This window comes from Galeopterus variegatus, unplaced genomic scaffold, assembly GCF_000696425.1.
Source record: "Galeopterus variegatus unplaced genomic scaffold, G_variegatus-3.0.2 Scaffold164, whole genome shotgun sequence".
Lineage (NCBI taxonomy): Eukaryota > Metazoa > Chordata > Mammalia > Dermoptera > Cynocephalidae > Galeopterus > Galeopterus variegatus.
This window is the reverse complement of record NW_007726275.1, coordinates 476,869-502,816: the sequence shown is the minus strand read 5'-3', so window position 1 is coordinate 502,816 and position 25,948 is coordinate 476,869. Positions and strand designations below refer to the sequence as shown.

The 25,948-nt window shown below is 43.1% G+C and overlaps 1 protein-coding gene and 1 pseudogene across 1 annotated transcript in view; one reads left to right on the top strand and one right to left on the bottom strand.

Moving 5' to 3' along the window:
• Positions 1-15,410, bottom strand: part of PRKRIP1 (PRKR interacting protein 1 (IL11 inducible)) — a 24,926-nt gene extending 9,516 nt beyond the window's left edge. Inside the window, exons 1-5 of the mRNA XM_008594485.1 lie at positions 15,236-15,410; positions 14,201-14,279; positions 13,101-13,201; positions 6,873-6,958; positions 5,736-5,803 (exon numbers count right to left, since the gene is read on the bottom strand). Coding sequence (XP_008592707.1) covers positions 5,736-5,803; positions 6,873-6,958; positions 13,101-13,201; positions 14,201-14,279; positions 15,236-15,361 — 460 coding nt within the window. The 5' untranslated portion in view covers positions 15,362-15,410. The remainder of the gene's footprint in view (positions 1-5,735; positions 5,804-6,872; positions 6,959-13,100; positions 13,202-14,200; positions 14,280-15,235) is intronic.
• LOC103610452 overlaps positions 15,360-25,948 on the top strand; it is a 12,045-nt pseudogene continuing 1,456 nt past the window's right edge.

Here is a 25,948-nt window from a genome sequence, read left to right as displayed (position 1 = left end):
AAAAAAAAAAAAAAAAAAAAAAAAAAAAAAAGAACAAAAAGAACCCACTCAAACAGGAGAAGCCAGATACTTGAGGTCACAGAGTGGGCCACAGTGAGAGCTAAAAACTATTCAGTGACCTCAAATTACCTCTTAGATCTCCTACAACACCACTGTGGGTGAGAGGAAGGAAGTAATGAGTCTGGTTGACTCTAAGCTGTCCACAGAGTTTTGGTGCACAAGCCAGTGGCAGTCTAGAGGGAGATCTCTAGTGGATGCTGGAGGCTCTGTCCTTGGCCCAGCCTGGCTCAACGCTTTCACCAGTGACAAAGGAGGCCTATTAATCAAACCTGCCCATGACAACACAGGAAAGATGTGGTAACATGCTGCACTCCAGAATCAAAATTCAAAATCTGGAGACCTGAATTGATAGAACCAATGGTACCAAGATGAGATGCAAAAGAACTAAATGTAAAGTCCTGTATTTGGATTCAAAAACCAATCAGAGAGGGTTCTACATAAGATGGAGCAAACACTTGATCCCATCTTCCCCACTGAATACACCTACAGAAACTGGACAGAATACCTGGACTCTGAAAAGCAGATTAGGGAAGAAGACCAGAATACAACGTGTCACTGAACAGCAGTGAATTTCCTGTTGTTTTTCCCCCTCCATCATTCCCCAGCCTGGACTCAGGGTGACCCAAAACCGAGAAGTGGAGATTGGGCACAGACAGAGAGAACTACAGGACAGACCCTCTAGTTCTGGTTTGAGGAGTGAGAAAGGGGACTCCTAAGGCTCACAGGGAGGCAATATCTTGTTTTTCCCTTCTTTTCTCCATTCTCTCATACCTTAGCTCTTTTCCCTTCTTTTCTCCATTCTCTCATACCTTAGCTCCCAGGCAATCCCACTGGGGTCATGGTGGCAGCAGCGACTGGGGTGGCAGTGGGGGCTTGCAAGTGCCTACAACTTCGAAGGTGAGGTTTCCCTTCTTTTCTCCATTCTCTCATACCTTAGCTCCCAGGCAATCCCACTGGGGTCACGGTGGCAGCAGCGACTGGGGTGGCAGTGGGGGCTTGCAAGTGCCTACAACTTCGAAGGTGAGGAACCTTTCTTTCCAATCAGAGGCACTGTGGTCTCAGAGACTTGGGCAAAGCCTGTTGGTTTTCTTCTCTCTGTCCTCCTACTGCTGGACCCCAGATGCAGGGGCAGCTGCAAGAAGTATGCAGCAGAGTGGGTAACTAAAGCCCCAGCTTTCTGGAGGAAGGTCTGAAAAGGGGAGCCTCAGGAAACCAGAAAGTACAGGGGAGATAATGGAGAGGGAGGAGATTGGAAAAGACACCATGAGGTTCTTTATGAACTTCTGGGCTCAGCCTGACAGCACAGGCATGGATCTGGCCCTAATCATCATGTCAAACACTTTGAGAACTGAACTCAAAGAACTACACCCAGACTGGCCACTGGGTGGCACATGCAGGACACACCTGGAGAGCACAGCAAATGCTTTGAAAACTGATCTGACATTGGAACCACAACCCACAGAGGGCTGGTCAGACAGAACCTGTGCTCTGAACATAAAGGTTGATTGCCCACTGGAACAAATATCACCAAGACCCAAAGCCTCATGACACAATACTTAAAATGTCCAGGATACAAAAGAAAATTACTTGGTATATAAAGAACCGGGAAAATCTCAACTTGCATGGGAAAAGACAAACCACAAATGCCAATGCTGAGATGATCCAGATGCTGGAATTATCAAACACTTTAAAGCAGCTATTTAAGAATTTTTCCAGGAAGTGAGGGTGAACACTCTTGAAATGAACGGAAAGATAGAAAACTGCATCAAAGAAAAAGAAGGTACAAAGGAGTATAGAATGGAAATTTTAAAACTTTTTTAAAAACACAATAATTGAAATAAAAAACTATTACTATTCACTGGATAAGGGCTGGCTGGATAGCTCAATCAGCGGTTCAGATCCCAGTACTGGCCAGTGCAAAATAAATAAATAAAAAATAAATAAATTCACTGGGTGGATCAATAGCAGAATGGAGATGACATGGGAAAGAGATGGCTTGAAGTAAGATCAATAGGAATTATCCAATATGAACAACAGAGACAAAAAGACTGGAAAAAATATTATCAAATTTGACAAAATGCATATGCTTACAGATTCAAGAAGCTCAGTAAACTCCAAACAGGATAAATTCAAGGAAATTCATGCACAGACACATCATAATCAAACTGGTGCAATCTAAAAACACAGAAATCTTGAAAGCAGCCAGACAAAAACAATGACAGAACAATTCAAATCACTACGGATTTCTCATCAGACACCCTGGAGACCAGAAGGAAGCAGAAGAACATTTCTGAAGTGCTAAAAGAAAGGAACTGGCAACCCAGAATTCTATATCCAGTGAAAATGCCCTTTAGGAACAAAAGTGAAATAAAGATAACCTCATGGGAAGAAAAGCTAAGAAAATTCATAGCTAGCAGATCTGTTCTAAATGAATGACTAAAGGAAGTTCTTCAGACATCAGGGAAATGATACTAGAGGGAAGCTTGGAACACTGGGAACGGAGAAGAACAACAGAAAGAGCAGAAACAGTAAATATTTGGTTAATATTCTAGACCATTCTCCTCGATATCTCTGAAATACATCTGATGCTTGAAAACAAAAATAATAGCATTATCTGATGAAGTGTCAATATACGTAGATGTAGTACATAAGACAACTATAATATCAAGGGTAAAGGAACTTATGTGGTAGAAAGCTTCTACGTTCCAGTGGTGACACCCTGCTTCTAAGTAGACTGTGAAAGTAGTATGTGCATAGTAACCTCAAGACCAATAAGGGATACAGTTGAAAACGTGATAGATAAATGAAAATGCAATGATAAGAAATGTTCAAAAAATCCAAATAAGGCAGGAAAGGGGAAACAGAAACAACAAAAAAGGAGAGAACAAAAAAACAAATAAAATGATAGCCCTAAATCCAAATATATCAATAAAAAGACAGAGACTTTTAGAATGAATTAAAAAACATGACCCAAATATTTGATGCACAGGAGACATTCTTCAAATGTAATGATATAGGTAGGTTAAAATTTAAAGTGATGGAACCATTTCTGAAATGGCAGAGGAAGGACCTCTAAAAATGTGCTCCTCCATAAAAGCAACAAGAACACCGGCAAAACAAACTTTTCCAGAACTCTGGAAATGCTCCTTGGATTGTTCAAGAAAAATGCCTGAACCTCAGTGATTAGAACAGTATGCTCTGTGGCGTTTTAACTTGCCTATTCCCTTCTCCCTCTCCCCGCCTCTGAGATAGCCCTGAAGACTGAGAGCCTCACGACCACGGTATCTGTGAAAACCAGAGCCACTGGAGGAGGCACAGTGGGGTGGGAGCTCCTCCCATGTTCCCTCCTCAGAGCAGTGTCCATATGTGACCTGTCTGGTAGCTCCCTGGAAACTTCCCCTCACAAGGCTTGTCTTCAGTTGACCTGACTCAGAGTTCACTAAGCATGAACAACTTTTCCCCCAGGGTGTTTGTCAGAAACAATCAGTGGCAACTGTTTAACATTTCGGCTGCCCAAGGCAGCAAATAGTTAAAGCAAACAACAAACTGACCAAAAAGCTTCAGAGGAAAAGCTGGGACTCTAGAAGGCCACATGTACATGCAAAGTTGTGGACATGGCCAAGAAAGACTTGCAAAAGCCCTAATTTCTCACCTCTGCTGTCCTGAGTCTCCGTGTAAGGTGGAAGCAAAGGCCAAGGCAAACTATAAATTGCCTGCTAGGGTGTTGAAGGGCTGCTCCAACATATATACACACAGAACTCCTTGGCAAGGACTGGAAGACTTACTGGTTCAAGGCATTTAAGGAAGTCTCTAATCTTCAGTTGACCACTAACTAAGCTAGCCAAGCAGAGACTCAGTGGCCATACATAGCAAAGAATACAGACTTAACAGAATGAGTCCAGGAAAGTCACTCAACACACACACAGCAACAATGAAAACTATAGGCAGCAAAAACAACAGTCTCTGAGGAGTGCGGGTCAAATTACCCAGAGCCAAGCAGACCTTTCTATTTCCTAACATCCTAGTATCACGGGTCCAAGCTACAATAGTCCCTCAATGGAAAGTGACACTCATTTTTATGCCCAATTCTTTCACTTGGGCCAAGTACGTCCATGTTCTCCTGGGGAGGGGGTGGGCATGAAAAGTGATGAGATGGTTTATTTGAGGGTTGAGGTCCTAGCAGTCACATTTTAGCAGTTTAAAATAATTTCTTCTAGCAAAGGGTGAAGAACAGCCTAAAACCATATACCATGTGTCACATAGTACATTTACAACTCATAAGGAAGCTGGTCCTAGAAGGGGCCAATCATATTTCAATATGCCGGTGAAAGTCAGACCTTACCCTAAGACCAAAAACCACAACTGACCACTCAGGAACCCAGCCTTAGTCAATCAGAAAATAGCCATTGATTCAGTAGTGTGGTGGACAGTCATCATTTTTGGTCTCTTAGCATCACTGGCCCTTTCCAGCTGGGGGCTCCTCCCTCCCTTATTCTCAGCCTATGAGCTCATGAGGATGACACCCCTAGCCTTGTAAGGGGTTCAGAGGCAGGCAGGACTGGCAGCATGGTGGGATGCTGACCAAGATCCAACCCCCCAATTCTTATTAACAGAACCTCAATTCTGTCTAGGGCAGCAATGAACCCAGAAACAAAGCACGATATGTCTTTTTTGTGGGGGGTGAGGGGTGGGGGCTGGCCGGTATGGAGATCCGAATCCTTGACCTTGGTGTCACAACATCACACTCTAACCAGCTGAGCTAGCTGGCCAGCCTTGGATCACAATAGGTTAAAGTTAGTGATGATGATCTGTTTTCTATTCATCTAGGCTGATGGCAGCTAGGGATGGCAAAGTGACCTAGTATATAAGGTGACGTCTGCTGGGCACTTCTGGGGGGCTTTTTGCTCTCCAGTTAAAAAAGGACAGACCAGACAAGTACCACCTCCCTCCCCATTCTTCGTGCTTTGAATACAGGTATGATGCCAGGAGTTGAGGCAGCCATCTCCCACTCTCAGGGTAAAGGCCAAAAGAACTGCAGGAGCGCTGGGCGTGACACTGCTGAGGTCTGAATCACACCACGCTGCCACCTACCACCACATTTCTTGTCAGGTAAAAAAACCAAACTCCTCTTGTCTAAGCACTGTTCACTGAATTTTCTATTTCTTGCAGCCAAAGCATTCTTAACTGACTTGGCAAGTGATTCGATCAGATCCAAAGAAACACAAAAGACTTGCTAAGAACACTGGCACATCCCCTCAATCTTTACTCCTGGACAAGAATGTGGCAGGATGCAGACTCCAGAGCAGCTTCAGACACCTTGCAACCGAAAGGGGGATGTGAGCCTGCCTGAAAACTGGAGGCCAGGGGACGGAGGGGGAGACAACATCAATAACCAGTAATGTCATTAGGCTCCCTTACCAGCCATACCTAAAGGGAAGTCTGACCTTGAATTAATGTGAGCCAGTATCTTTTTTTTTTTTTTTTTTTTGCTTAAGCCAGTTTGGCTTTTTGACACTTGCAATTAAACAAGTCCTAACTTATATAAACATGGTGTCATTTCTTCAATGGCCAGCCAACCAGCCCCAAATTCTAAATCTCAGTGTTTCTTGATAGTCCAGCCATTATGTTCAACACTGAGAGAAAGGCTACGACCAAGAAAAGCAGGCACCACTCACCTTCTTTTTGTTTCTTCTGTTCAAGTTTCATCTTCTTTGCTAACAATTTCTTCTCTTTTAACTTCTGGCTACAAATGTAAAACACATACATGGATCCCTTAACTACCTTATTATGTATTTTAGAAAATACAAGTAAACACCTACTTATGACATCTTTAAAAACTTTATAACAATGCAAACATTACAATATCGAAATAAAAGAAACACTTTCTCATGATTTTGTCACGCCAACATTATCAACACTACCAGGTTGTTTTCATTATGAATCAAGATCAAATCCAGGGGAGTCCGGAGGTGATTAAAGCAATCTCAGAAATACTGGAGATGCTTTTTCATATATAGGGACTGTTTTGAGAATTCTGCTCAACTCTAAAAGTTGAGGGACATTTATTTAAAACACACGTGCACACACAGCCTCTATAACCAGGTAGTCACTTGGGGAGGTCATAGGCCCTAATTTAAGGAGCAAGCTAAAATGGCAGGTTTGGTTACAGCACTTTGTTAAACCTAATATTAAAATACAGGTTTAAAATAACAATTAGCTCACTTAGAAGAGCATGGTGCCGATAACATCAAGGTCACAGGTTCAGATTCCCATACTGGCTAGCCATCAGAAAAAATAAAGAGGAAATGGGTGTTAACTTTTTCAAGGGTTCAGATCCCCACACTGGCCCAGCTGCCAGAATAACTAACTAACTAAATAGATAGATAAATAAAATACAAGAGGGGGCTAGCTGGTTAGCTCTGTTGGTTACAGCAAGGTGTTATAACACCAAGGTCAAGGGTTTGGATTCCTATATCAGCCAGCTGCCAAAAAAACAAACAAAACAGGAGGAAGGGGACACAGAAATGCATGTGATCAAAGTCCTAACTGCTAAGTTCTAGAGAATCTACAACAAGCTGGGGGTAGCTTGTTACAAACTTGCTGTAAGGGACTTGCCCTCTTTCTCAGGTACCTATTGGAAGAAAAGTCATCCTTTGCTGGGCTCTCCACCATAGGTTGTTAACACCCACAACCTCTACAGGTCATACAGGTGAACTTTTGACTGCAAGGACTTGGCTCATTCATCAACCATCCACTTTCACATTCCTGCACTTCAGTCTCATTACAGTTATAGGATGCCATGGTGCTCTTACCGCTTTTTCCGACGCTTTGCAGTCTGCTCCTCTGCAGCGATTTTATTCTTTTCCAGTCTCTTTTGAAACTCTGCATCCAATTTTTGCTGCAAAAAACCCCACATCATTTAGACACACTCTGGTCTGGGGAGACTGTAGGAGCTTTCACTTTGGCTGGCTATGAAAGTTCTAGAAGTCACAAAAACTGGGGATGCTATGGACACCATCCAGGTCCCCAGGGCCACTTGAACTTTACAAGGTTGCCCCACAGGTAGGGCAGGTAATCAAAATATGGCTCTCTAATGGTGAAGTAACTCTTTCAGTTCATTGAGATACCACTCACGTGTGACAAAATATAAGAGAAAATGTGAGAGGGAGCGCACAGAGTACACCTTGAGGGCAGAGGCAGCTGATTGTCCGTTGAGTCAGGGCCTAAGTCACTGATTGAAGCTTATCAGATGGAATGGCCAGAGGGTCAAAACTGTGGAATTTTCAAGTCCTAACCCACCTACAGTTATCTAATGACTGATTCTAAAGCAGCATAACAAATACTGTCTGCTGCCATCACCTGCTACTAAATACCTGCCTCCCACGTATTATGTATGTATTGTATTATTTCTTCCCAGCAGTTCTGTTTCCAAGTCTCAGTTTCTTCATCTATAAAATGGAAAAATTTATAATGCCTCCTTCCTGGAGCTGTTAGAAAGAATATTAAAATGAGAGCCTCCAAAAAAGCAGCTGTAAAGTATATACAAAGACATCTACTGATTATCTCTCATTTCTTCCAGTCATAGCCAGCAAAGAGGGAGAGGTACCTTCAACACCTCTGCTGATCTGCACTGCCAGTGCTACACTGATCTGCCCAGAGTGATGCAGAAACCAAACAACAGAAGCCCTCTCTTGGAGAACAGAAAATATCCCTTCAAGAAGGAAATCAGCTTTAATTAGAGGACAAGTAGAAAGAAAACAACTGAAGTCTGAAAGCACCTGGTTTATTTAGAAGTTGAGCTGTAAATGTCTTATTCTGTGCTGCTGAAGAAGCTAAGTGTATCAGCAAATGAACTAAAGAGAGCCCCAGCTGCCTGCTGCATCTGGCGGGGCCAAGATCTCAGCAGGAGCAAGTCAGATCACACTCTGTAGGTGGTGACAGCCTATCAGTCACTGGAAAGGGACAAAGATTCTTTCACCTCTTACATTTAAAAAAAAAAAAAGGCTCTGCCTGTCTTTTGCCATATAAAATAAAAATATTTGTATTTGTATGGATGTCAAGTTTTGAGAAACATTTTTCTGTGTTTTCTCTGGATCTATAATCAATACATAAAAAGTTCATACTGATTTATGGTATCTGAGATAACAACCTGCTCTATTTCTTCCCCCTAAAGTAGTTTAAAAATAAGTGTCTGATAGTTTCTATCCACACAGCATTATTTCTGACAGTGGCAAACATAATGCTGTGACCTGGTACAGCTGTTGACTGGCCATCTAAAACTTCCCACTAGGATTGAGAATGTCACCACCAGAAGATGGCAGTAGCTGGAGAACAATCAATATTTAGGGACCAAGAAAAGCTGCAAGACAAGCAAATACTAGGTCAATACTACCAGAGCAAAAAAATCAAAAGTATTTTTTACTAACTCAATTTTGGCCATACCAATAAATTCTTGCATAATTTTTTGTTTCCTGGCTGTCTCTCTGGCTTAGTATTTTCTTTTTTTGACCGGTAAGGGGATTGTAACCCTTGGCTTGGTGTCATCTGCACCACACTCAGCCAGTGAACTAACCGGCCATCCCTATATAGGATCCGAACCCGCAGCCTCGGCGCTACCAGCGCCGCACTCTCCCAAGTGAGCCACGGGGCCGGCCCTTAGTATTTTCTTTAATGTTTTATTTTGAAAATTTCAAACAGAAAAATTAAAAAAATTATATAGTACGTACACTACCTTGAATTTATAATTATTATTTGGCTATGCTTTCTTTATCCCATATCTATCTATGCCTCTGTTCATCCATCAGTCCATCTTATATTTTTGGCACATTTCAAACAGACATCAGGACATTCCACCCCTAAACATTTAAATATGCATATCATTAAACAGGGCTTAATACAGATAATTCTTGAACAACTTGGGGGATAGAGGTGCCCCACGCAGTTGAAATTCTTTTTTTTAAAAAGATGACCAGTAAGGGAATCTTAACCCTTGACTTGGTGTTGTCAGCACCACACTCAGCCAGTGAACTAACCGGCCATCCCTATATAGGATCCGAACCCGCAGCCTCGGCGCTACCAGCGCCGCACTCTCTCAAGTGAGCCACGGGGCCGGCCCTTAGTATTTTCTTTAATGTTTTATTTTGAAAATTTCAAACAGAAAAATTAAAAAAATTATATAGTACGTACACTACCTTGAATTTATAATTATTATTTGGCTATGCTTTCTTTATCCCATATCTATCTATGCCTCTGTTCATCCATCAGTCCATCTTATATTTTTGGCACATTTCAAACAGACATCAGGACATTCCACCCCTAAACATTTAAATATGCATATCATTAAACAGGGCTTAATACAGATAATTCTTGAACAACTTGGGGGATAGAGGTGCCCCACGCAGTTGAAATTCTTTTTTTTAAAAAGATGACCAGTAAGGGAATCTTAACCCTTGACTTGGTGTTGTCAGCACCACACTCAGCCAGTGAACTAACCGGCCATCCCTATATAGGATCCGAACCTGTGGCCTTGGTGTTATCAGCACCTCACTCTCCCGAGTGAGCCACAGGGTGGCCCTACGCAGTTGAAATTCTGCCTACAACTTTTCTTTTCTTGGGCAGATCTCTTGGTGCTGGAGACCAGCTCCAGTCGAGTTTGCAGGTCCTTGAAAGAGGGATGAGAAAGCTGACGAAAATAAAAAACACAGACAGAGACCTCAGTGCATCAGTATGCATGTTCTCTCTCTGCGGGCTGTCAGCGTGTTGCAGCTGGAGCACAGTAGAGCATGAGACAATGCCTTTTATTTAGATTTTTCTCTGCAGGGGTTTTTTGGCTACTATTTTTTATTACATCGGCAAGCTTAATAATTCAAAAAGGACAGGGGAAGCCAGTTTTTTTCCTTCATTAGCACGTCTCAGGTGATAAGCTCATGCTTCCTCCTTTTGGTATCAGGTTATCAGATTGGGACCATGTTCTCATTGTCCTGAAGTTAACCTGTGACCTTTTCCAGTTGGCAAGCTGTGGTTAATATCTACCCTATTAACAGGGTGGGACTATTGCAGTTACAAAGTGATAGACAGTACTATCATATGACCTAAGTCTATTGCTAAATGTAAGTACAAATTTGCTAGAAGGAACAATGTTAACATTTAAATTCTAATGGGGGTGTATTGATTTTATGTTCTAATGGAATGAACCTACTGTTCATATGGAAAAAGAACAGTGGATATTTGAGCAGCATTATCATGTACATCTTGAGGTTATGTATTCACTGTGGCCCTATAATCTTGATCTAAATGTTAAAATTCTCTTGCCATTAACATAACCTCCAGTAAATGATGTTCGCCAACTTACGTTAGGCTGCAGCTCATATTTAGTCATGAGCAGTGCTTTTGGAACATATGTTGATGTGGTCAATTTATCATAAGGGGATAATTTTGAATTGTCCAATTTACTAGGATCCTCTGTGGGAATGTTTAGTTCAATGACTGCAAAGTCATTTGTGTTATTTTTATAATCTTTTGGGAATTCAGAGAACTGCCACGCTAACCAAAATATCGAAAGAGAAGGCAAAAGCCACAAAGCCGAGGCAGGCAGCCCTTCTGGTTGCAGCAAGTGCTCGTAGCTGCGGCCTTGCCTGCAGCTCTCCCTCCAGCGGCCCTGCCAGCTCGGAGAGGGCAGCCCAAGCTGACTCCTTTAGGGTCTTGCCATGGCGTGGACCACGCCATCTTGGTATTTATTGAGCTTTGTGGGATCGGTGGAGGCAAGGTGCCTAGAACTGAGGCAGAGCAGGAGAAGAAATGGGGAGGGTGGGAGAGGATGCCTGGGCTGAGAGTGAAGGATGTGGGTTTGGGGGTGGCACTCTTTGTCCTCCAGCATCTCAACTCCTTGGGTTTACTAACTGAAGCTTCAGTGGATCACTGGGAATAAGGTCTGTAGCCTCTGATCTCCTTGAAGTTGACTCTAAGGGGTGGCTGTGGGGTTGGGGGTCAGTGGGCTGTCAGGGTTGCCTGTTTCTGGGGTGTTGGACCCATGGAGGAGGTCATGTCCTGAGCCCTCAGTCAAAGCACAGAACAGCCTGGGTAGGACTCTGGCTCAGGAAGGGGGCAGCAGGGAAGCAGGGCTTGTCCCATCCTGGACTTGTCGGGCAGCCCCAAGAAGCCAGGGAGCAGGTGGGCTCTATGTATAACTTTTGGCTCCCCCAAAACTTTACTACTTAAGTAATGGTTAAGTACTTAACTACTTAACTGCTAATAGGCAACTAATAGCTTACTGTTATAGGTAGGCTACTTAACTGGTTAGGTATGTCATGTATATTTCCAATACATTAATTTTTAAAAATCCACATATAAGTACAGCTATGCATATCAAACCCATGTTGTCCAAGGGTCAACTATATTTGTTTACAGTTCTTTTTCTTCCCCTTGTAAGGTAATACCTACACAGAACAAAATGCCCAGATCTAGAATGCATAGTTTGATCACCCCAGAAAGTTGCCTCATACCTCTTCTCAGTCAATCCCTGATCCTACCCATCAGAGACAACTATTGATCTGATTTCTTCTCACACAGATTAGTTTTACTTGTTGTAGAACTTCATATAAATGGAATCATACAATATGGTCTCTTTTGTGTAAGGCTTCTTTCACTCAGCATGTTGTAAAGAATCAGGGCTGACTGATTAGCTTAGTTGGTTAGAGCACAGTGGTATAACACCAAGGCCACGGGTTCAGATCCCCATACCGGCCAGCCACCAAAATAAATGAATGAAAGGAAGGAAGGAAGAAAGAAAGAAAGAATCATCTAAGCTGTCGCACATATCAGTAGTTTGTTTCTTTTTATTGCTAAGTATTCTATTTTGTGAATGTTGTTTGTTTTAATTTTTTAAAGTTTTTTTGGTCTCCTTTATATAGGAAGAAATTCTCTAGAATCGGACTTTGTTTTTACCAAATTATTGGAAAGCCAAATGCTGTTGGGTAAAGTGGCTTTCTCACTCATAAAAAGCATATAAATGAATATCAATTTAAAGTAACTGAATCTAAAGTGCACAAACGTGCTCTATGAAATAACAGGCATCGTGGCCATACTAAGGAGGACTTTTCTTTTTGTTTGTTTGTTGTTGTTTTTGGCAGCTCGCTGGTACATTCAGGACCCCAACTCTTGACCTTAGTGTTATCAGCATCATGGCCTACCAAGTGAGCTAACCAGCCAGCTCTTTTTTGTGCACTTTCAATGCAATCAGAAGACTTAAAATACCTTTGAATAAATGGAATGATATGCAAAATCTCTACAAATCATCAAGCGACACAAAATTATTTAAACAAATGAACATCCATTCTCATTCAAGTAAAGTTAGAGATTCAACTCAATTCCAGTCAAAAATCAAACAAGATTTTTGGTGGGGATTAAATAACGCCCAAATTCAATTAGAAAAATAAAATGAGTGAAATGTTCCAAGGAGTATTTTTTTAAGAGCTTCAGGAAAGATGTTTCTGGCCCCTCAAGCCAAGTAATAGAAAGCTTAACAGTTCTTAAACTACAATTTTTAAAGCAATTCTCAAGCTCTTAAAATAATCAATTATTATTTGATAGCTGTTATGAAGAACTGCCACCCCCAAAGCTAAAGAACCTAAATCCTCAAAAAAGCAGACAACTGAAAGCACACTATTCACACCAAACACTAACTGCATTTAGGCACTCAGCCAAAGACAGGACAACAGAGTAGTAACAACGCAAGTGGTGTGGGAGATCTGCTTTTTGTACCTTTACGTGGCAGAAGACTTAGAGGGGACTCTGCTGTGTCCTTCCATTCACAAGGAAGACGACAGCCCCTCATTCTTCTGTGAGCCCTCATTTAGCACCTTGATGTGTTGAGTCTGACCTAGGTATCATCTGGACTCTGCTTTCCATGCTATGGAAGGCAGATCTCACACAAGCTACAATCAGCTGTATCTACTCTTTGTAGAAAAAAAAGCTTTTTTCTAAAGGCTTTCAATGCACATTGTCCAAATATGAGGGCTCAGCCAGCCTCCTTGCTCACTGACCTTTTCAGCCATGGCATCCATGTAGTCCTGTCGTTGGTATTCTCTCCGGCGCAGATGCCTGTACACATGGAACTCTCCACTGCCGGCCCCAGCACTTGAACCTATAGCCAGAACAGTCCAGAGTTCTAGATGAAATCCAGTCTCCAACACAGGCTACCCTTAACCAAAAGGGACTAAAGAAAGAAACTGGAAGTATGGAAGGGGGACCATGCCTGCCTCTTTCCCTGTTGTGCCCCCTGAACTAGCACAGTGCCTGGCATATTGTATGCCTCATTAAATTATTTGTTGCATTAATGTTGAATCTGAAGTCACTAAAATTCCACTCTCATGCAGTATTAAAAGGAGGAGCAGACTGTTGTTCGGAGCACAAATCTAGAAGAGAGTCTGTAACCTTCCCTGCCTCCTCCATGAGTTCACATTTGACATGCTAGATTTCTAGTGAGTTGAAAAGATGTCCATGCTATATTAGGTGAAAAGAAGAGGTTTACAAAATAATATGTGTAGAACAATCATATTTTTGTAAAAATATTTTCTTAAACGAGTGGTTTTGACTATAAAGAGGTTTGAAAGGCTTTATCAGGGGCCGGCCTGTGGCTCACTCGGGAGAGTGTGGTGCTGATAACACCAAGGCCCCGGGTTCGGATCCCATATAGGGATGGCCGGTTAGCTCATTGGGTGAGCATGGTGCTGACAACACCAAGTCAAGGGTTAAGATCCCCTTACCGGTCATCTTTTAAAATATAAAAAAAAAGAAAGGCTATATCAGAATGTTACAAGTGGAATAATGGAATAACAGGTGGTTCTTTTTATAACTCTATTACTTGTTTTTATTCACAATTAGCATATGTTAATTTATAATCCAACAAAATAATAAAACTATTTCCATTTAGAAAAAAATACAGACCACTATTAATAATAATGCTGAAGAAAATTCTCTAGTGTCAGACCATAAGCAACTGTACCCCTTCATTACAAGAGCAAAATACTGGACTGATGTTTTTTTCCTAAACAGAGATCTAACTAACAAATATTAACTGCCAAGTTTTTATATCTACCTTTAAAAATTATATTTACACTCACACATACACAAAAGACATTACCCATTACATCTCGGACAAATTCTGGAGGAGGTCTAGGTGCCCATTCACTCATTTTTTCTGGAATTGGAACTGTTTTGTCCTGTAACATAAAACATGAAAGCACGTGTAAGTATAAACCTGCTGACAAATTACATCTCTAATAACCAAAGGATTTTAATTGCACTAGTGAAGTAGGGCTGCTTTGTTCCTTGGACCCAGAGCTGATTTTATGTTCTTCCCTCTGTCTTGGCTTTACTTCACCCTGTATACGCTGGGGTATAATATAGCCACATCCTTCTCAGGGCTAGCCACATCCTCTCTCAGTTCAGAGAGCAGAACTCAGAAATCTAAATCACCGTTAATGGCTAGAAACCTCTAACTTTAATACTACGAGAGGAAGAGAGTCGACCGTTTCTAGTAAAGGTATAAGACACCTTCTAATTCAATTGTTTTTATGATTGAGGATACCCAAGCACGAACGAGGCGGGGCGGGAGGAGGGGAGGAGTGATTTGCTCCAAGTGTCTCGGCCAATGCCTCTCTAATCGGTGCTATTTAGTAGAAATAAACCTTCTGCTAATCCACAGATTCTACTTTTTCCGTCTAAAGCGTTTGTTCACAGAAACTTAAACTGGGAAGGGTCTTACAGCACGGGAAGCCGCTCCACAGCCCCTTCATCCAGGTTGGGCACTAGCACTAACACAAGGACAGACAGGAAGCCCACTATCTCTGGTGCAGCCTATTTCTCCCCAAGGACTGCTCTAGGGGGTCAGGTACGGAATTGTAGAGTTTGGCTGTGGGGAAGCTGGGCCCGCGGGCCCCCAGAGGCGCCGGCGCAGAAGAGGGTGGGCCTCGGACGGGCTGGGCACTAACACAAGGACAGACAGGGAGCCCACTATCTCTGGGGCAGCCTATTCCTCCCCAAGGACTGCGCTAGGGGGTCGGGTACGGAATTGTAGAGTTTGGCTGTGGGGAATCTGGGCCCGCGGGCCCCCAGAGGCACCGGCGCAGAAGAGGGTGGGCCTCGGACGGGCCGTGGAGCCCAAGCCTTCTCTCACCGGGTTCTTCATGAGCCGCTCCAGCTTAAGCTTCTGCTCCTCCGCCGCATTCTTGGGGATGACGAGCGCCTGAGGCTCTTTCTTGGGTCTTGGCGGTCTCACCGACGAGGCGGCTGAGCTCGCCATGACAGCCTGCCTGCTGCCTCCGGGAGCGGCGTGGGCGGCGCGCGTGTATGACGACAGAGTCGCGCGCCAGCGACGCACGCGTAGTCTCCGAGCAGGGAGGGGGGCTGGGGCGGAGTCGCAAACCGGAAGCAGCCTGCTGAATATTCACGAGCCTGACGCCGGCGTGGGTTGTTTTGATCAAAGCTGCTTGATTTCATTTCCTGCTTCTGAAAAAAATCAGTGGTGCCGGACGCCCACGTCCCTGGGGGAGAGGTGGCCCTCCGTGCTGAGTGGCGACCTGTCCTGTCCCCGTGTGCGTGGTCGTGCCACCGCGCAGCCTCCGGTGGCTCTCAGCACCTCCTCCCGCCCCGCTCTCCTCTCCAGGTTTTGTCCTGGCGGTTCCTTGGGTCTGGTCCTCCCCATCCCCCCATTTCTGACAATCTTCAGTTTATATAAGAGCAAACATGTTACCGAGCTCCATGATGGCTGGGGCCGTATCTCCTTTGTCCCTCTGGAATTTCTCTGTACCTGACTCCAGCAAATATACCTCTGCAAGTCAAGAAACCTTTCTAAGGAGAAAGAGAAAAGCCTTCACATCTGGGAACTGACAGGCGCTTACAGCTAGGCCTTAGTGTACTTCTGTTGAATGTAAATGATGTCACAGAACACCAGCATCACACAAGACTATTCTGTGACAGTGGACCGTGATGGAGCAAGTCACCCGGCAGATCTTGGGACTTATGGACCTCCATAATCACATGAGCCAATTCCATATAATAAATACATCCTATTGGTTCTGTTTCTCTGGAGAACCCTTATACAAATATTTATTAAGATATCTAATCGTAGAGTCACTTCCCGACAGCACCTAATCCAGAGTAAAAGCACACTTACTTGAATCCTCCCCTGAATCACATACGTCCAAATCCCATAATAAGCCTTTTCAACACCCTATGACTAAAGTAAGTGCAGTCTTCCTTCTTGCAACAAGCAATAAGCCTAATTTGTCCAACTACAGTTGTGTTCCTGTTGATTTTCACAGTTGTTGGTTTTCTTGTTTGTCATCTGTCATCCCCCGGAGAGTAGCTTTGTCTTGTTCCTGGCTATATATTCTGGCATCTGAGACAAGGCCTGGCCCACCAAAGGGCACTCAAAGATTTGCTGGATGAACATGGGATCTCGGGGACAGGCACCTGAGATGCTGTACTGCCTGCTCAGCCCAGGACAGCTCTCTCACTGAGACACCGGGAGAACAGACAGGTGGACAACTGGAGGATACTGGATGGTGTTAGTTTTCCTCAGGCCATTCCAGGCTGCCTGATAGTTGGTGGTTTTTCCAGGGGCTGAGGGTGAGGAATTAGGAGAAGTTCTTGAGTGGCCCAGGTCTGTTACTGAAACCTGGGGAGGGGGCTTGGCCGAGGTGGGGTCATGCTCACAAACACCAGACATCACAGACCCTATCGACCTCGTACCTCACTATTCTCCAAACATTCTACAAAACAAAGACTTTACTGGAGTGTCTTTGCCTCCCTGGAAAACACCCACGCAGCCTACTTAACTTGGCCTAAATGCTATCTCCTCCTTGAAGCCTTCTCTGATTTCTTACCCACCTTCAGGCAGTAAATTGCTCCCTTCTTGGTTCTCCTCCTCTGGGTCCTCATGGCTGGTGTGGTAGTTACCACAGCGTGTCCTCATGATCTGCCTCCCCATAAGCCTGAGGGGAGGGCTGGGCCAGATCCCAGCATGTAATCTCCAGAATGGGTGCTTCTAGAATGCTTGGGGAACAGAAGAATAAAATTGTTTTAAAAATGAAGAGTGTAGGGCCGGCTCGTGGCTCACTTGGGAGAGTGTGGTGCTGATAACACCAAGGCCATGAGTTTGGATCCCTATATAGGGATCCAAACTCATGGCCTTGGTGTTATCACCACCACACTCTCCCAAGTGAGCCTTCCTTTCTTTTCTTTTTAGGGATCCAAACTCATGGCCTTGGTGTTATCACCACCACACTCTCCCAAGTGAGCCTTCCTTTCTTTTCTTTTTAGGGATCCAAACTCATGGCCTTGGTGTTATCACCACCACACTCTCCCAAGTGAGCCTTCCTTTCTTTTCTTTTTAGGGATCCAAACTCATGGCCTTGGTGTTATCACCACCACACTCTCCCAAGTGAGCCTTCCTTTCTTTTCTTTTTAGGGATCCAAACTCATGGCCTTGGTGTTATCACCACCACACTCTCCCAAGTGAGCCAACCGGCCATCCCTATATAGGGATGGCCGGTTGGCTCACTTGGGAGAGCGTGGTGCTGACAACACCAAGTCAAGGGTTAAGATCCCCTTACCAGTCATCTTTTAAAAAAATAAAAAATAAAAAAAAAATGAAGAGGGAATGAATATGTCAATGAGATGACCAAATGACATGAATGAATGAATAAGGAAGTTAAGTGAGTACGAGAAAAAATGAATTAACATTCAAGTAATAAATGGACACTCAGTGAATGAATGAACACATGAAACAGAGGATTAGCAGAGAGTTACAGAGCCAGGAGGGCAGGGGTATTGTCTGTCTGGTTGGCAGAGGTCTCCCTGGCACCCCCAGCTCAGGGTTTGGCACAGAGCTGGTGCTTGGCTGACAGCTGCTGGATGGAAGTTGAGTGAATAAATAAAGCGAATGGATGCACAAAGGCGGGAGAGAGTTGAGGCATGTGGCTGTGAAGGAGCTGGTAATAACTACCACAGTGTCTAAGGCTGGTCCAGGCTGTTGACATATTTATCATCCTGATTTTTTACAAGAAGGAACTGAAACCCAGAAGGGAAAGTGAGTGGCTCAGGGTCACACAGACTCAAACCCAGAATTCTGGCTGTGTCTGTGAGTGTCTAAGTGATTATGTGGCTCATGGATGGGTGGGATAAAGCCCGCAGCAGACCCTGGTGGGGACATTCATGTGGCACCATCCTAGGACTGTGGCTAGATTTGAGGTCCTGCTCTCTGGCCTGAAAGGGCACATTTCCCTCACCAGGGGGTGCCCCACAAGAGAGGACCTAGACCCCAAGTGCCATCCCATCTGCCACCAGAGGGCAGCAAAGCCCCACCCAGGCCTGCCAGGCCCCCAAGTCCAGCCACTGAGTGCCTTAATCCACCTTCCCTGAGACCCACAACTGGGCACCTAGGGAGCAATATCTGTCCCCACCCGGAAGAAGACACCAGTGCTTTAGAGTCTGGCAGACCTGGTGCCAGAGTTTGGCTCCACCTACTCTGGGCTTGGACAAGCAACTTAACCTCTCTAAGCCTGTTTCAATGTGTGCAAAATTTGTGCAAGCAAACCTATCCTTGACACTGGTCTGTGGATAAAATGATCTATGGTTATACAGTGCCCAGCACAGCCCCTGACACTCAATAGTAGGGTGAACACCTGTCCCAGTTTGGTCTCAGGACAAAGGGTCTTCCCAGGATGTGGTACTTTCGGAGCTAAATCAGAAGAGTCTTGGCAAACCAGTAGAGTTGGTCACCCCAAAGGGTCGGCACTCCTACCTCAATCCTTTGAGTTGTGGTTGATACTTAAAGAACGAAAACAGCAAATCTTTTTACAAATATTTCATAATTTGAGTTTCTCACTGAATTAGTGAGTCAGTGGTCTTTCTACAACTTTCCTACTGACAACAGCAAGAGAACAGATCCACCAATGGGATAAAAGCAGACAGAATACACCCATTTTGGAAGAGTTCATCACTTTCTCATAAAGATAAATATATATTTACCATGCAACTCAGCAATCTCACTTCTGGGTATTTGCCCTAAAACATGAAAGTGTATGTCCCCTGAAAGGCTTGTATGTGAATATGTATAGCAGCTTGATTCATAATTGTCCAAGGCTCCTGGGTATTTGCCCTAAAACATGAAAATGTATGTCCCCTGAAAGGCTTGTATGTGAATATGTATAGCAGCTTGATTCATAATTGTCCAAAACTGGAAACAACCTACAAGTCCATCAAATTATGATCTATCCATAAAGTGAAGTACTATTTAGAAAGAAAAGGAAGGAATTGTTGATGCTTGCAACAACATGGATGAATTTCAAAAGCATTAGGCTAGTGAGTGAAGCCAGATATAAAAAGCTACAACCTGAATCATTCCATTTACTTGACGTTCTGGAAGAGCTAACCAAATAGGGACAGAAAACAGATCACCAGACGCTCTCTAAAAGAGAATGATGTTTAATCAGGAATAGGGCATTGCAATGGGAATACACGTGTCATAGTAAACTATGTGCATGTCCAGGGAGGTAAAAGAAGACAAAAATTTTAAAAGAAAAACTGAGAAGGATTTCATAATTGTTTTGGGATAATTAACCTTGGCTACAAGGATCAGTAACAAGGGTAGCACCAGTCTGAAGTTGGACAGACAGTTGCTAGGCAGATGTCCTCGCAACTTTGTGCGTGTGCGTGTGTGTGTGTGTGTGTGTGTGTGTGTGTGTGTAAGATAATGGTGGCCTTTGAGCAAGGTCTAGATTGTGATAGTTCTTGTCATCAGGTTTTTGTGCAGGAGTATGTTTCCTTCATGGCCTTTCCTGGCTCTATTTGTCATTGTGTTTTGTTTTTTTTTTTAACACAAGTGACTCCATCTTGATCTGACAACTCTCATGCTTCCTTGCCTTTGCTTATATTTTTCTATTTTTACCACCTAAGCATCATCTCTGAAACTCTAGTTTAGTTTTTCCTGTTTTTGGAACTCAACATATTTGTAATCAATCAGAATATATACTAAATATCTCCTATTCTGTGGCTTGCCTGTTTATTTCTTACTAGTATCTTTTGTCAAAAAAGAAGCTCATTTAAAGCAGTCAAATTTATTACTATTTTTCTTTGTTGAGGGACTTTTGCATCCTATTTTTAAAAAATCTTTTCTTACCCCACAGTTGTAAAGACACTCCCCTATAGTATCTTTTAGACGCCTTACTGTCTTGCCTCTCACATTCAGATATACAATTCGCTTAAAATTATTTTTTGGGTTTGGTGTAAAGTAGACCCCTAATTTTATTTTTTTCCATATGTATGTTTAATTTTTCCAGAAGCATTTACTGAAGAAACTGCCTTTCTTCACTGCTCTTGTGCTTTACTTCAAATCTTCTCAACACAACTTTTATTTCGGTTATTGCCATTGGTAACCAGTGTAGCACAGGTGTGTCCTGACAGTGCCTTGCCTCAGGTGCACTGCACAATTCTTGTCTTATGCCCTGGGGACCACTTGGTACTTGCAACTGTAAAGATCTGGAACTGCGAAGGAGTTACTTACATGTGGCTGTACCTAATCAATGGAGGACAGGAGGTGGTGGATAACTGCTTCTCTCTTCCTTTTTCTCTGCTTCAATCTTCCTAGTCTCCTACCTTCCATCCCTTTGGGATCACTGCCCAAAACAAACTACTCACACTTCTGGAGGGAACCCAGGTACTGGACGTTGGTACTGGAAGTGGCTCAAGAAAGCAAATCCTCAGGATGGAATTAGGGAATTGGATCATGTACTGGTCGGGATGCAATAAGGACCCTCTGCTGGTGGTAAGTGGGATGGCGATAACCCTGGCCAGAGTAGCAACATAATTACTAGTACAGTTTGAGCATCCCTACTTCAAAAATCTTAAATCCAAAAAGCTCCAAAATCTGAAACTTCGGGGGTGCTGACATGACACTCAGAGGAAATGCTCATCGGGGCATTTTGGATTTTGGATTTTTGGATTAGGGATGCTCAACTGTTAACTATCTGTAAATAATCTGCATTGCCCTCCACCAAAAAAAATCCAAAATCCAAAACGCTTCTGGTCTTAAGCATTTTGGATCAGGGATATCCAAACTGCACTCTCTCCTGTGATGAACTGAGATGCAGGTAGAAGGTGAGGCGTTGGCTTATGTGCCAACTGTTGGCACTTGAAAGGCAGGGATGGAATGGAGAGTGGAAGGATTGTGCTGTTGGTTGCTTTCTGCTAACTGCTTAAGAAGGTGTATTAGTCCGTCTTGTGTTGCTATAACAGAATGACACTGAGGGTTGCAGTCCGTTGCCGGACACGAAAAAAGACAAAAAGGGGGAAAAAAAAAAAAGTTTGTGGAAAGATTCATATTATCTTTTAATTCTATTTTTCCACAAACTTTTTAAAGTACCCTTGTATTCTTACCATGGTCAATCTCAAGTTACCAATGTGATATCGACTAGCTTGCAAAAATCTTGAAAATTTAAAAATTGGCCCACATAACAGGATACAAGCCAGCTCCAGCACATCACTGTGACTCTACATATATCTATATGTTTAACTTGTTCAAATCTATATCCTTACTAATTATTTGTCTAACCATTCTATCAGCTTCTATTGAAAGGTGTGTTAAAATCTCCCACTATTTTTGGGAGCTAGTTCTTCTTGCAGATATGTCAATTTTTGCTATATTTATTTAAAGACAATGTTATTTGATGCATACAAATTTAGAATTTTTATGTCTTCCTGGTGAATTTAACTTTTTATTGTAGTGAAGAGTTACTCTTTATCTTGAGGAATGGTTTTCACCTTAAAGTTCTCTTTGTCTGATATTACTATCCCTGTAGCAATTTACTTTTTGTGGTTGTTTGCAAGCTATGTCTTTTTTGCTGCTCTTTTAACATTTCTGCTCATTATGCTTTATGTTTGTCTCATAGAAGTACCAGATAGTTAGATTTTAAAAAAATATATACAGAACAACAATCATTGCCTTCTAATTGGAAATTTTGGTCAATGTACACTTAGTGTAAATTGGAGGTTCTATATTCAAATAATTGTTCCCTAGCCCAACAAAGCTGTTGACAGGCTGTTCAGTCTTTTATTTGTTTATTTATTTGTTTGTTTGTTTGTTTTGGTGGCTGGCCAGTAACAGTTCCAAACCTTGGTGTTATAACATCATGCTCTAACCAGCTGAACTAATTGGCCAGTCCTGCTCGGCCTTCTAGACATTCATCCACCTCTTCCACGTTGGCACACAACTCCAGAAACAAGTGATCTGAAATGCTGAGCTCACCTCTCTGAATTTCTGTCTTCTCCAAGACCTTAGCCTCATAATTCTTCACTACCTCTTTAACATTCTAATATCTTCAAGCAGATTTTTAAAAAAATTATTTTGTCTAGCTTTTCAAACTTGCTCAGTGAGTGGGTTGGTTGGAGTTACTTAATGCACCATCACCAGGAATGAAAGTCTTGGTAGTCACTATTTTTATCTCCATTTTTTTAGGTAAAGAAACCAGGCTCAGAGAAGTTAAGTAACTTGCCAAAGGTCACACAGCAGTACATGATGGGGCTGGGATTCTAACATAATGTCTGACCTCTAAAGCCTATGTTCTTAATAACTATGCTATAATACCACTTGGCAACCTGACTCCTTAGTTTAATGTTCTTTATGTGTTGGGCCCGCCTTCCTCCCTGCAGATGGCCTCACCTCTCCCTTCTCTGTTGCCCAGGGACCCCACAGAACCCATCCCTGCCTCTTTGGCCCCTCCTTTGGCTTTATTTAACTTTATGCAGGGAACTTCATGCATGTCTCCCCAGGGACAGGACAGAACTGTGCAGAAAACAGAAGTTCATGTGCGATCAGGGCATGGTGAGGTGGGGGTAGGGTTGACCATTGCCTCCTTGTGCTGGGGCCCTAGGTAGCAGCTGAGTTTGCATGCTGTTTATTTGGAAGCTCTCCCACCCCTTACTGAGTCATATGCAACCTGAGTCAACTCGCACTCTCTGGATTTGCACCTTTGTCTGCTGAAGCAGCTGCAGAGTGGGAGGGGGCCACGGAGGGACCTGACAATTTTCCCTATTGAATTTCCTTCGGTGGGGATGCCTCTGTCTCACTGGCTAGCCCAGATAATCTTGGACTAGGAATGGGACTGATTTCTCCTCAGCTCCCTGGCAGCCCCATTATGAACAGCAGGGCCTGACCCTTTGTCCTATCTGACTTCAGAGGGAAAGGAGGCCTTCAGTCATAAAGGCTGTGTCTGCTGCTCCCTCTTTCCTCCTGCAAATGTTTGACATTTCCGCCCTCCTTCCATCCTGTCTCAGTTTCAGGGAGGATGCACAGCTATAGAGACCACAAGCTTTGGAAATACAGCAACTTGGGTTGATATCGTGCATCTGCCTATTACAGGTTATTTGACTCTAGGTGAGTCATCAGCCTTTCTGAACCTAAATTTCTTACCTCTAAAATGGGTATAATTATAATCATCCCATGGAATTGTTGTAAAGGCCAATGAAGATCAAACGTACAAGTACCTATAGTCAACAATGGAGTATTGTACACTCGACATTTGGTGAAGAGGGTAGATCCCATGTTAAGTGTTCTTACCAAAAAAAAAAAAAAATTTAAAAGCAAAAAAGATCATATGTGTGAGCAGGACACAAGCTGGAATTCAGCGAATAGAGGCTGGTATATAATTGTCACCCTTGCCAAGGCCAAGCCTGTCACCTGGGCTCTGCATTCTATTTCCCAGGACCCTCCAGGACTGGCTCCAGCAGCCATTTCCTCTTTTCCTGGTGTGCTCACTCTCTCCTTCAGCACATACATGTGCTCCAGCTTCCTGGATTCTACGTCCTTCCCCAGGTATTCTCCTTCCCTTCACCGCCCAACTTTTGCTTTTTATTTTTATTTTTTTCTGTCCTTTTTGAGACCGGCCGCACAGCGCTCAGCCAGTGAGCGCACTGGTCATCCCTATATAGGATCCGAACCCACGGCGGGAGCGCTGCTGCGCTTCCAGCGCAGCACTCTCCCGAGTGTGCCATGGGCTCGGCCCAAACTTTTGCTTTTTAATAACTTTAATTCCCATCACCTAGCTTCAACAATTATCAACATTTTGCTGTACCCCATAAATATGCACAATCAGTACTTGTCAATTAAAAAATAAATTAATTAGGGCCGGCCCGGTGGCGCACTGGAGAGTGTGCCGCTTGGGAGCACGGCGGAGCTCCCACCGAGGGTTCGGATCCCATGTGGAGACCGGTTCCTGCTCACTGGCTGAGCGTGGTGCGGGCGCAACACCGAGGGTTGCAATCCCATTGCCGGTCAGTAAAAAAAGACAAAAAGGAAAAAAAAAATTAATTAATTAAAAAAAATTTTAAATTGCCATACTTGTTTCCCCGCCTCTTGAGTATTGTAAAACAAATTCCAGATATCCTATTATTTCATTAGTAAATACTTCTAGATGCATTTCTAACAAATAAAGACCTTGAAAAATCCATAACACCACTATCACACTTAACGAAATGAACAATAATTTATTAATATCATCCAAAGCCCAGCCAGTGTTTTAATTTTCCCAATTGTCTCAAAAAAGTTTTTTTTTTACAGTTGGATTATTACATTTAGTTTCTATGTCTTATCTACAGCAGTTCTCCCTTTCTTTAGAAAAAAAATTTTTTTAAATAGATACGTTCTAAGATGTTGTGTGGGGGGGAGAGGGCGGGGTTGGCCCGCAGTGGGCTCTGTTGCTGGTCTGGTTGTATCAGCAGTTGGCAGGGCCCACGGCCCCACCATCTCAGGACCATGGGCTTCTGCTGTGGCTCTGGATCCATCACTCCCTACTTTCTTTTTTATAATTATTTGTTGAAGAAACAGTCATTTTTCCTAGAGCATTATTTCTCAATTCTGGATATAGCTAAATACATCTTTTTTATTTTTAGCAGCTGGCTGGTATGGGGATCTAAACCCTTAACCTTGGTGTTATTATAAATACTTTCTTTCAGTGTCCTTTAATATGCTCATCTATACCTTTACTATTATTATTTTATTATTTTTTATTTTTTGGCAGCTTGCTGGTACAGGGATCCAAACCCTTGACCTTGGTGTTACCAGCACTAGGCTCTCCCAACCTATGCCTTTATTATTATTATTATTTTTCATAAACTCATAGATCTAGAGGCTCGATTAAATTTGGGTTCAATTTTTTGGTTGTTTCATGAGAGGGGCTCTGTTCTTTCCATACTCTCAACTTGGGATCCCCATTGTGACTTATTGTTCTGCTTTTAGTCATGTTAGCGTTGATTGGGGGTTAGAAGTTGGCAGTTAAATCCATTCATTATAAAGTTTAAAAACCTTATCTAATGATTCTTGTAGCCTGTGGTAGTTGTTCATGTATCTATCATTTCATTGAGTACTACAAAATGTTAAATTTCTAATTTTATCACTCCTTATGCATTTATTAGCTGTGATTTTTCTCTAAAGAACTTTCCCCCTTTACTTATGTCCCCCTTTACCTATACAGAAGATGCTGTTGATGCCACAATGCACATCCCTTGGGCCTACCTTTGAATTGCCTGCAGCTGTGGTCTGACAATTTCCATAAACACTGAGAACTGCCCTGCCCCAGTGCCTCTGTCTCTCTACTTCTCTGGATGGAGCATCACAGTTGCCAGGAATCTCACCTGTGGTGGATTGGGAAACACTGATTTATGTAGTAGCCTTAGAATTTGAAGGATATGGAGGCAATGTCGATAATACAAATTGTGGCATTAACTGGCTTTTCTTTACTGCCCTAGAACACTTGAAGAAAGAGAATAACAGGCTGAGGGGTGGCCAGTGAAACCCAGGAGTTCCCCATAGCAGTACCTAAAAAGACTCTCA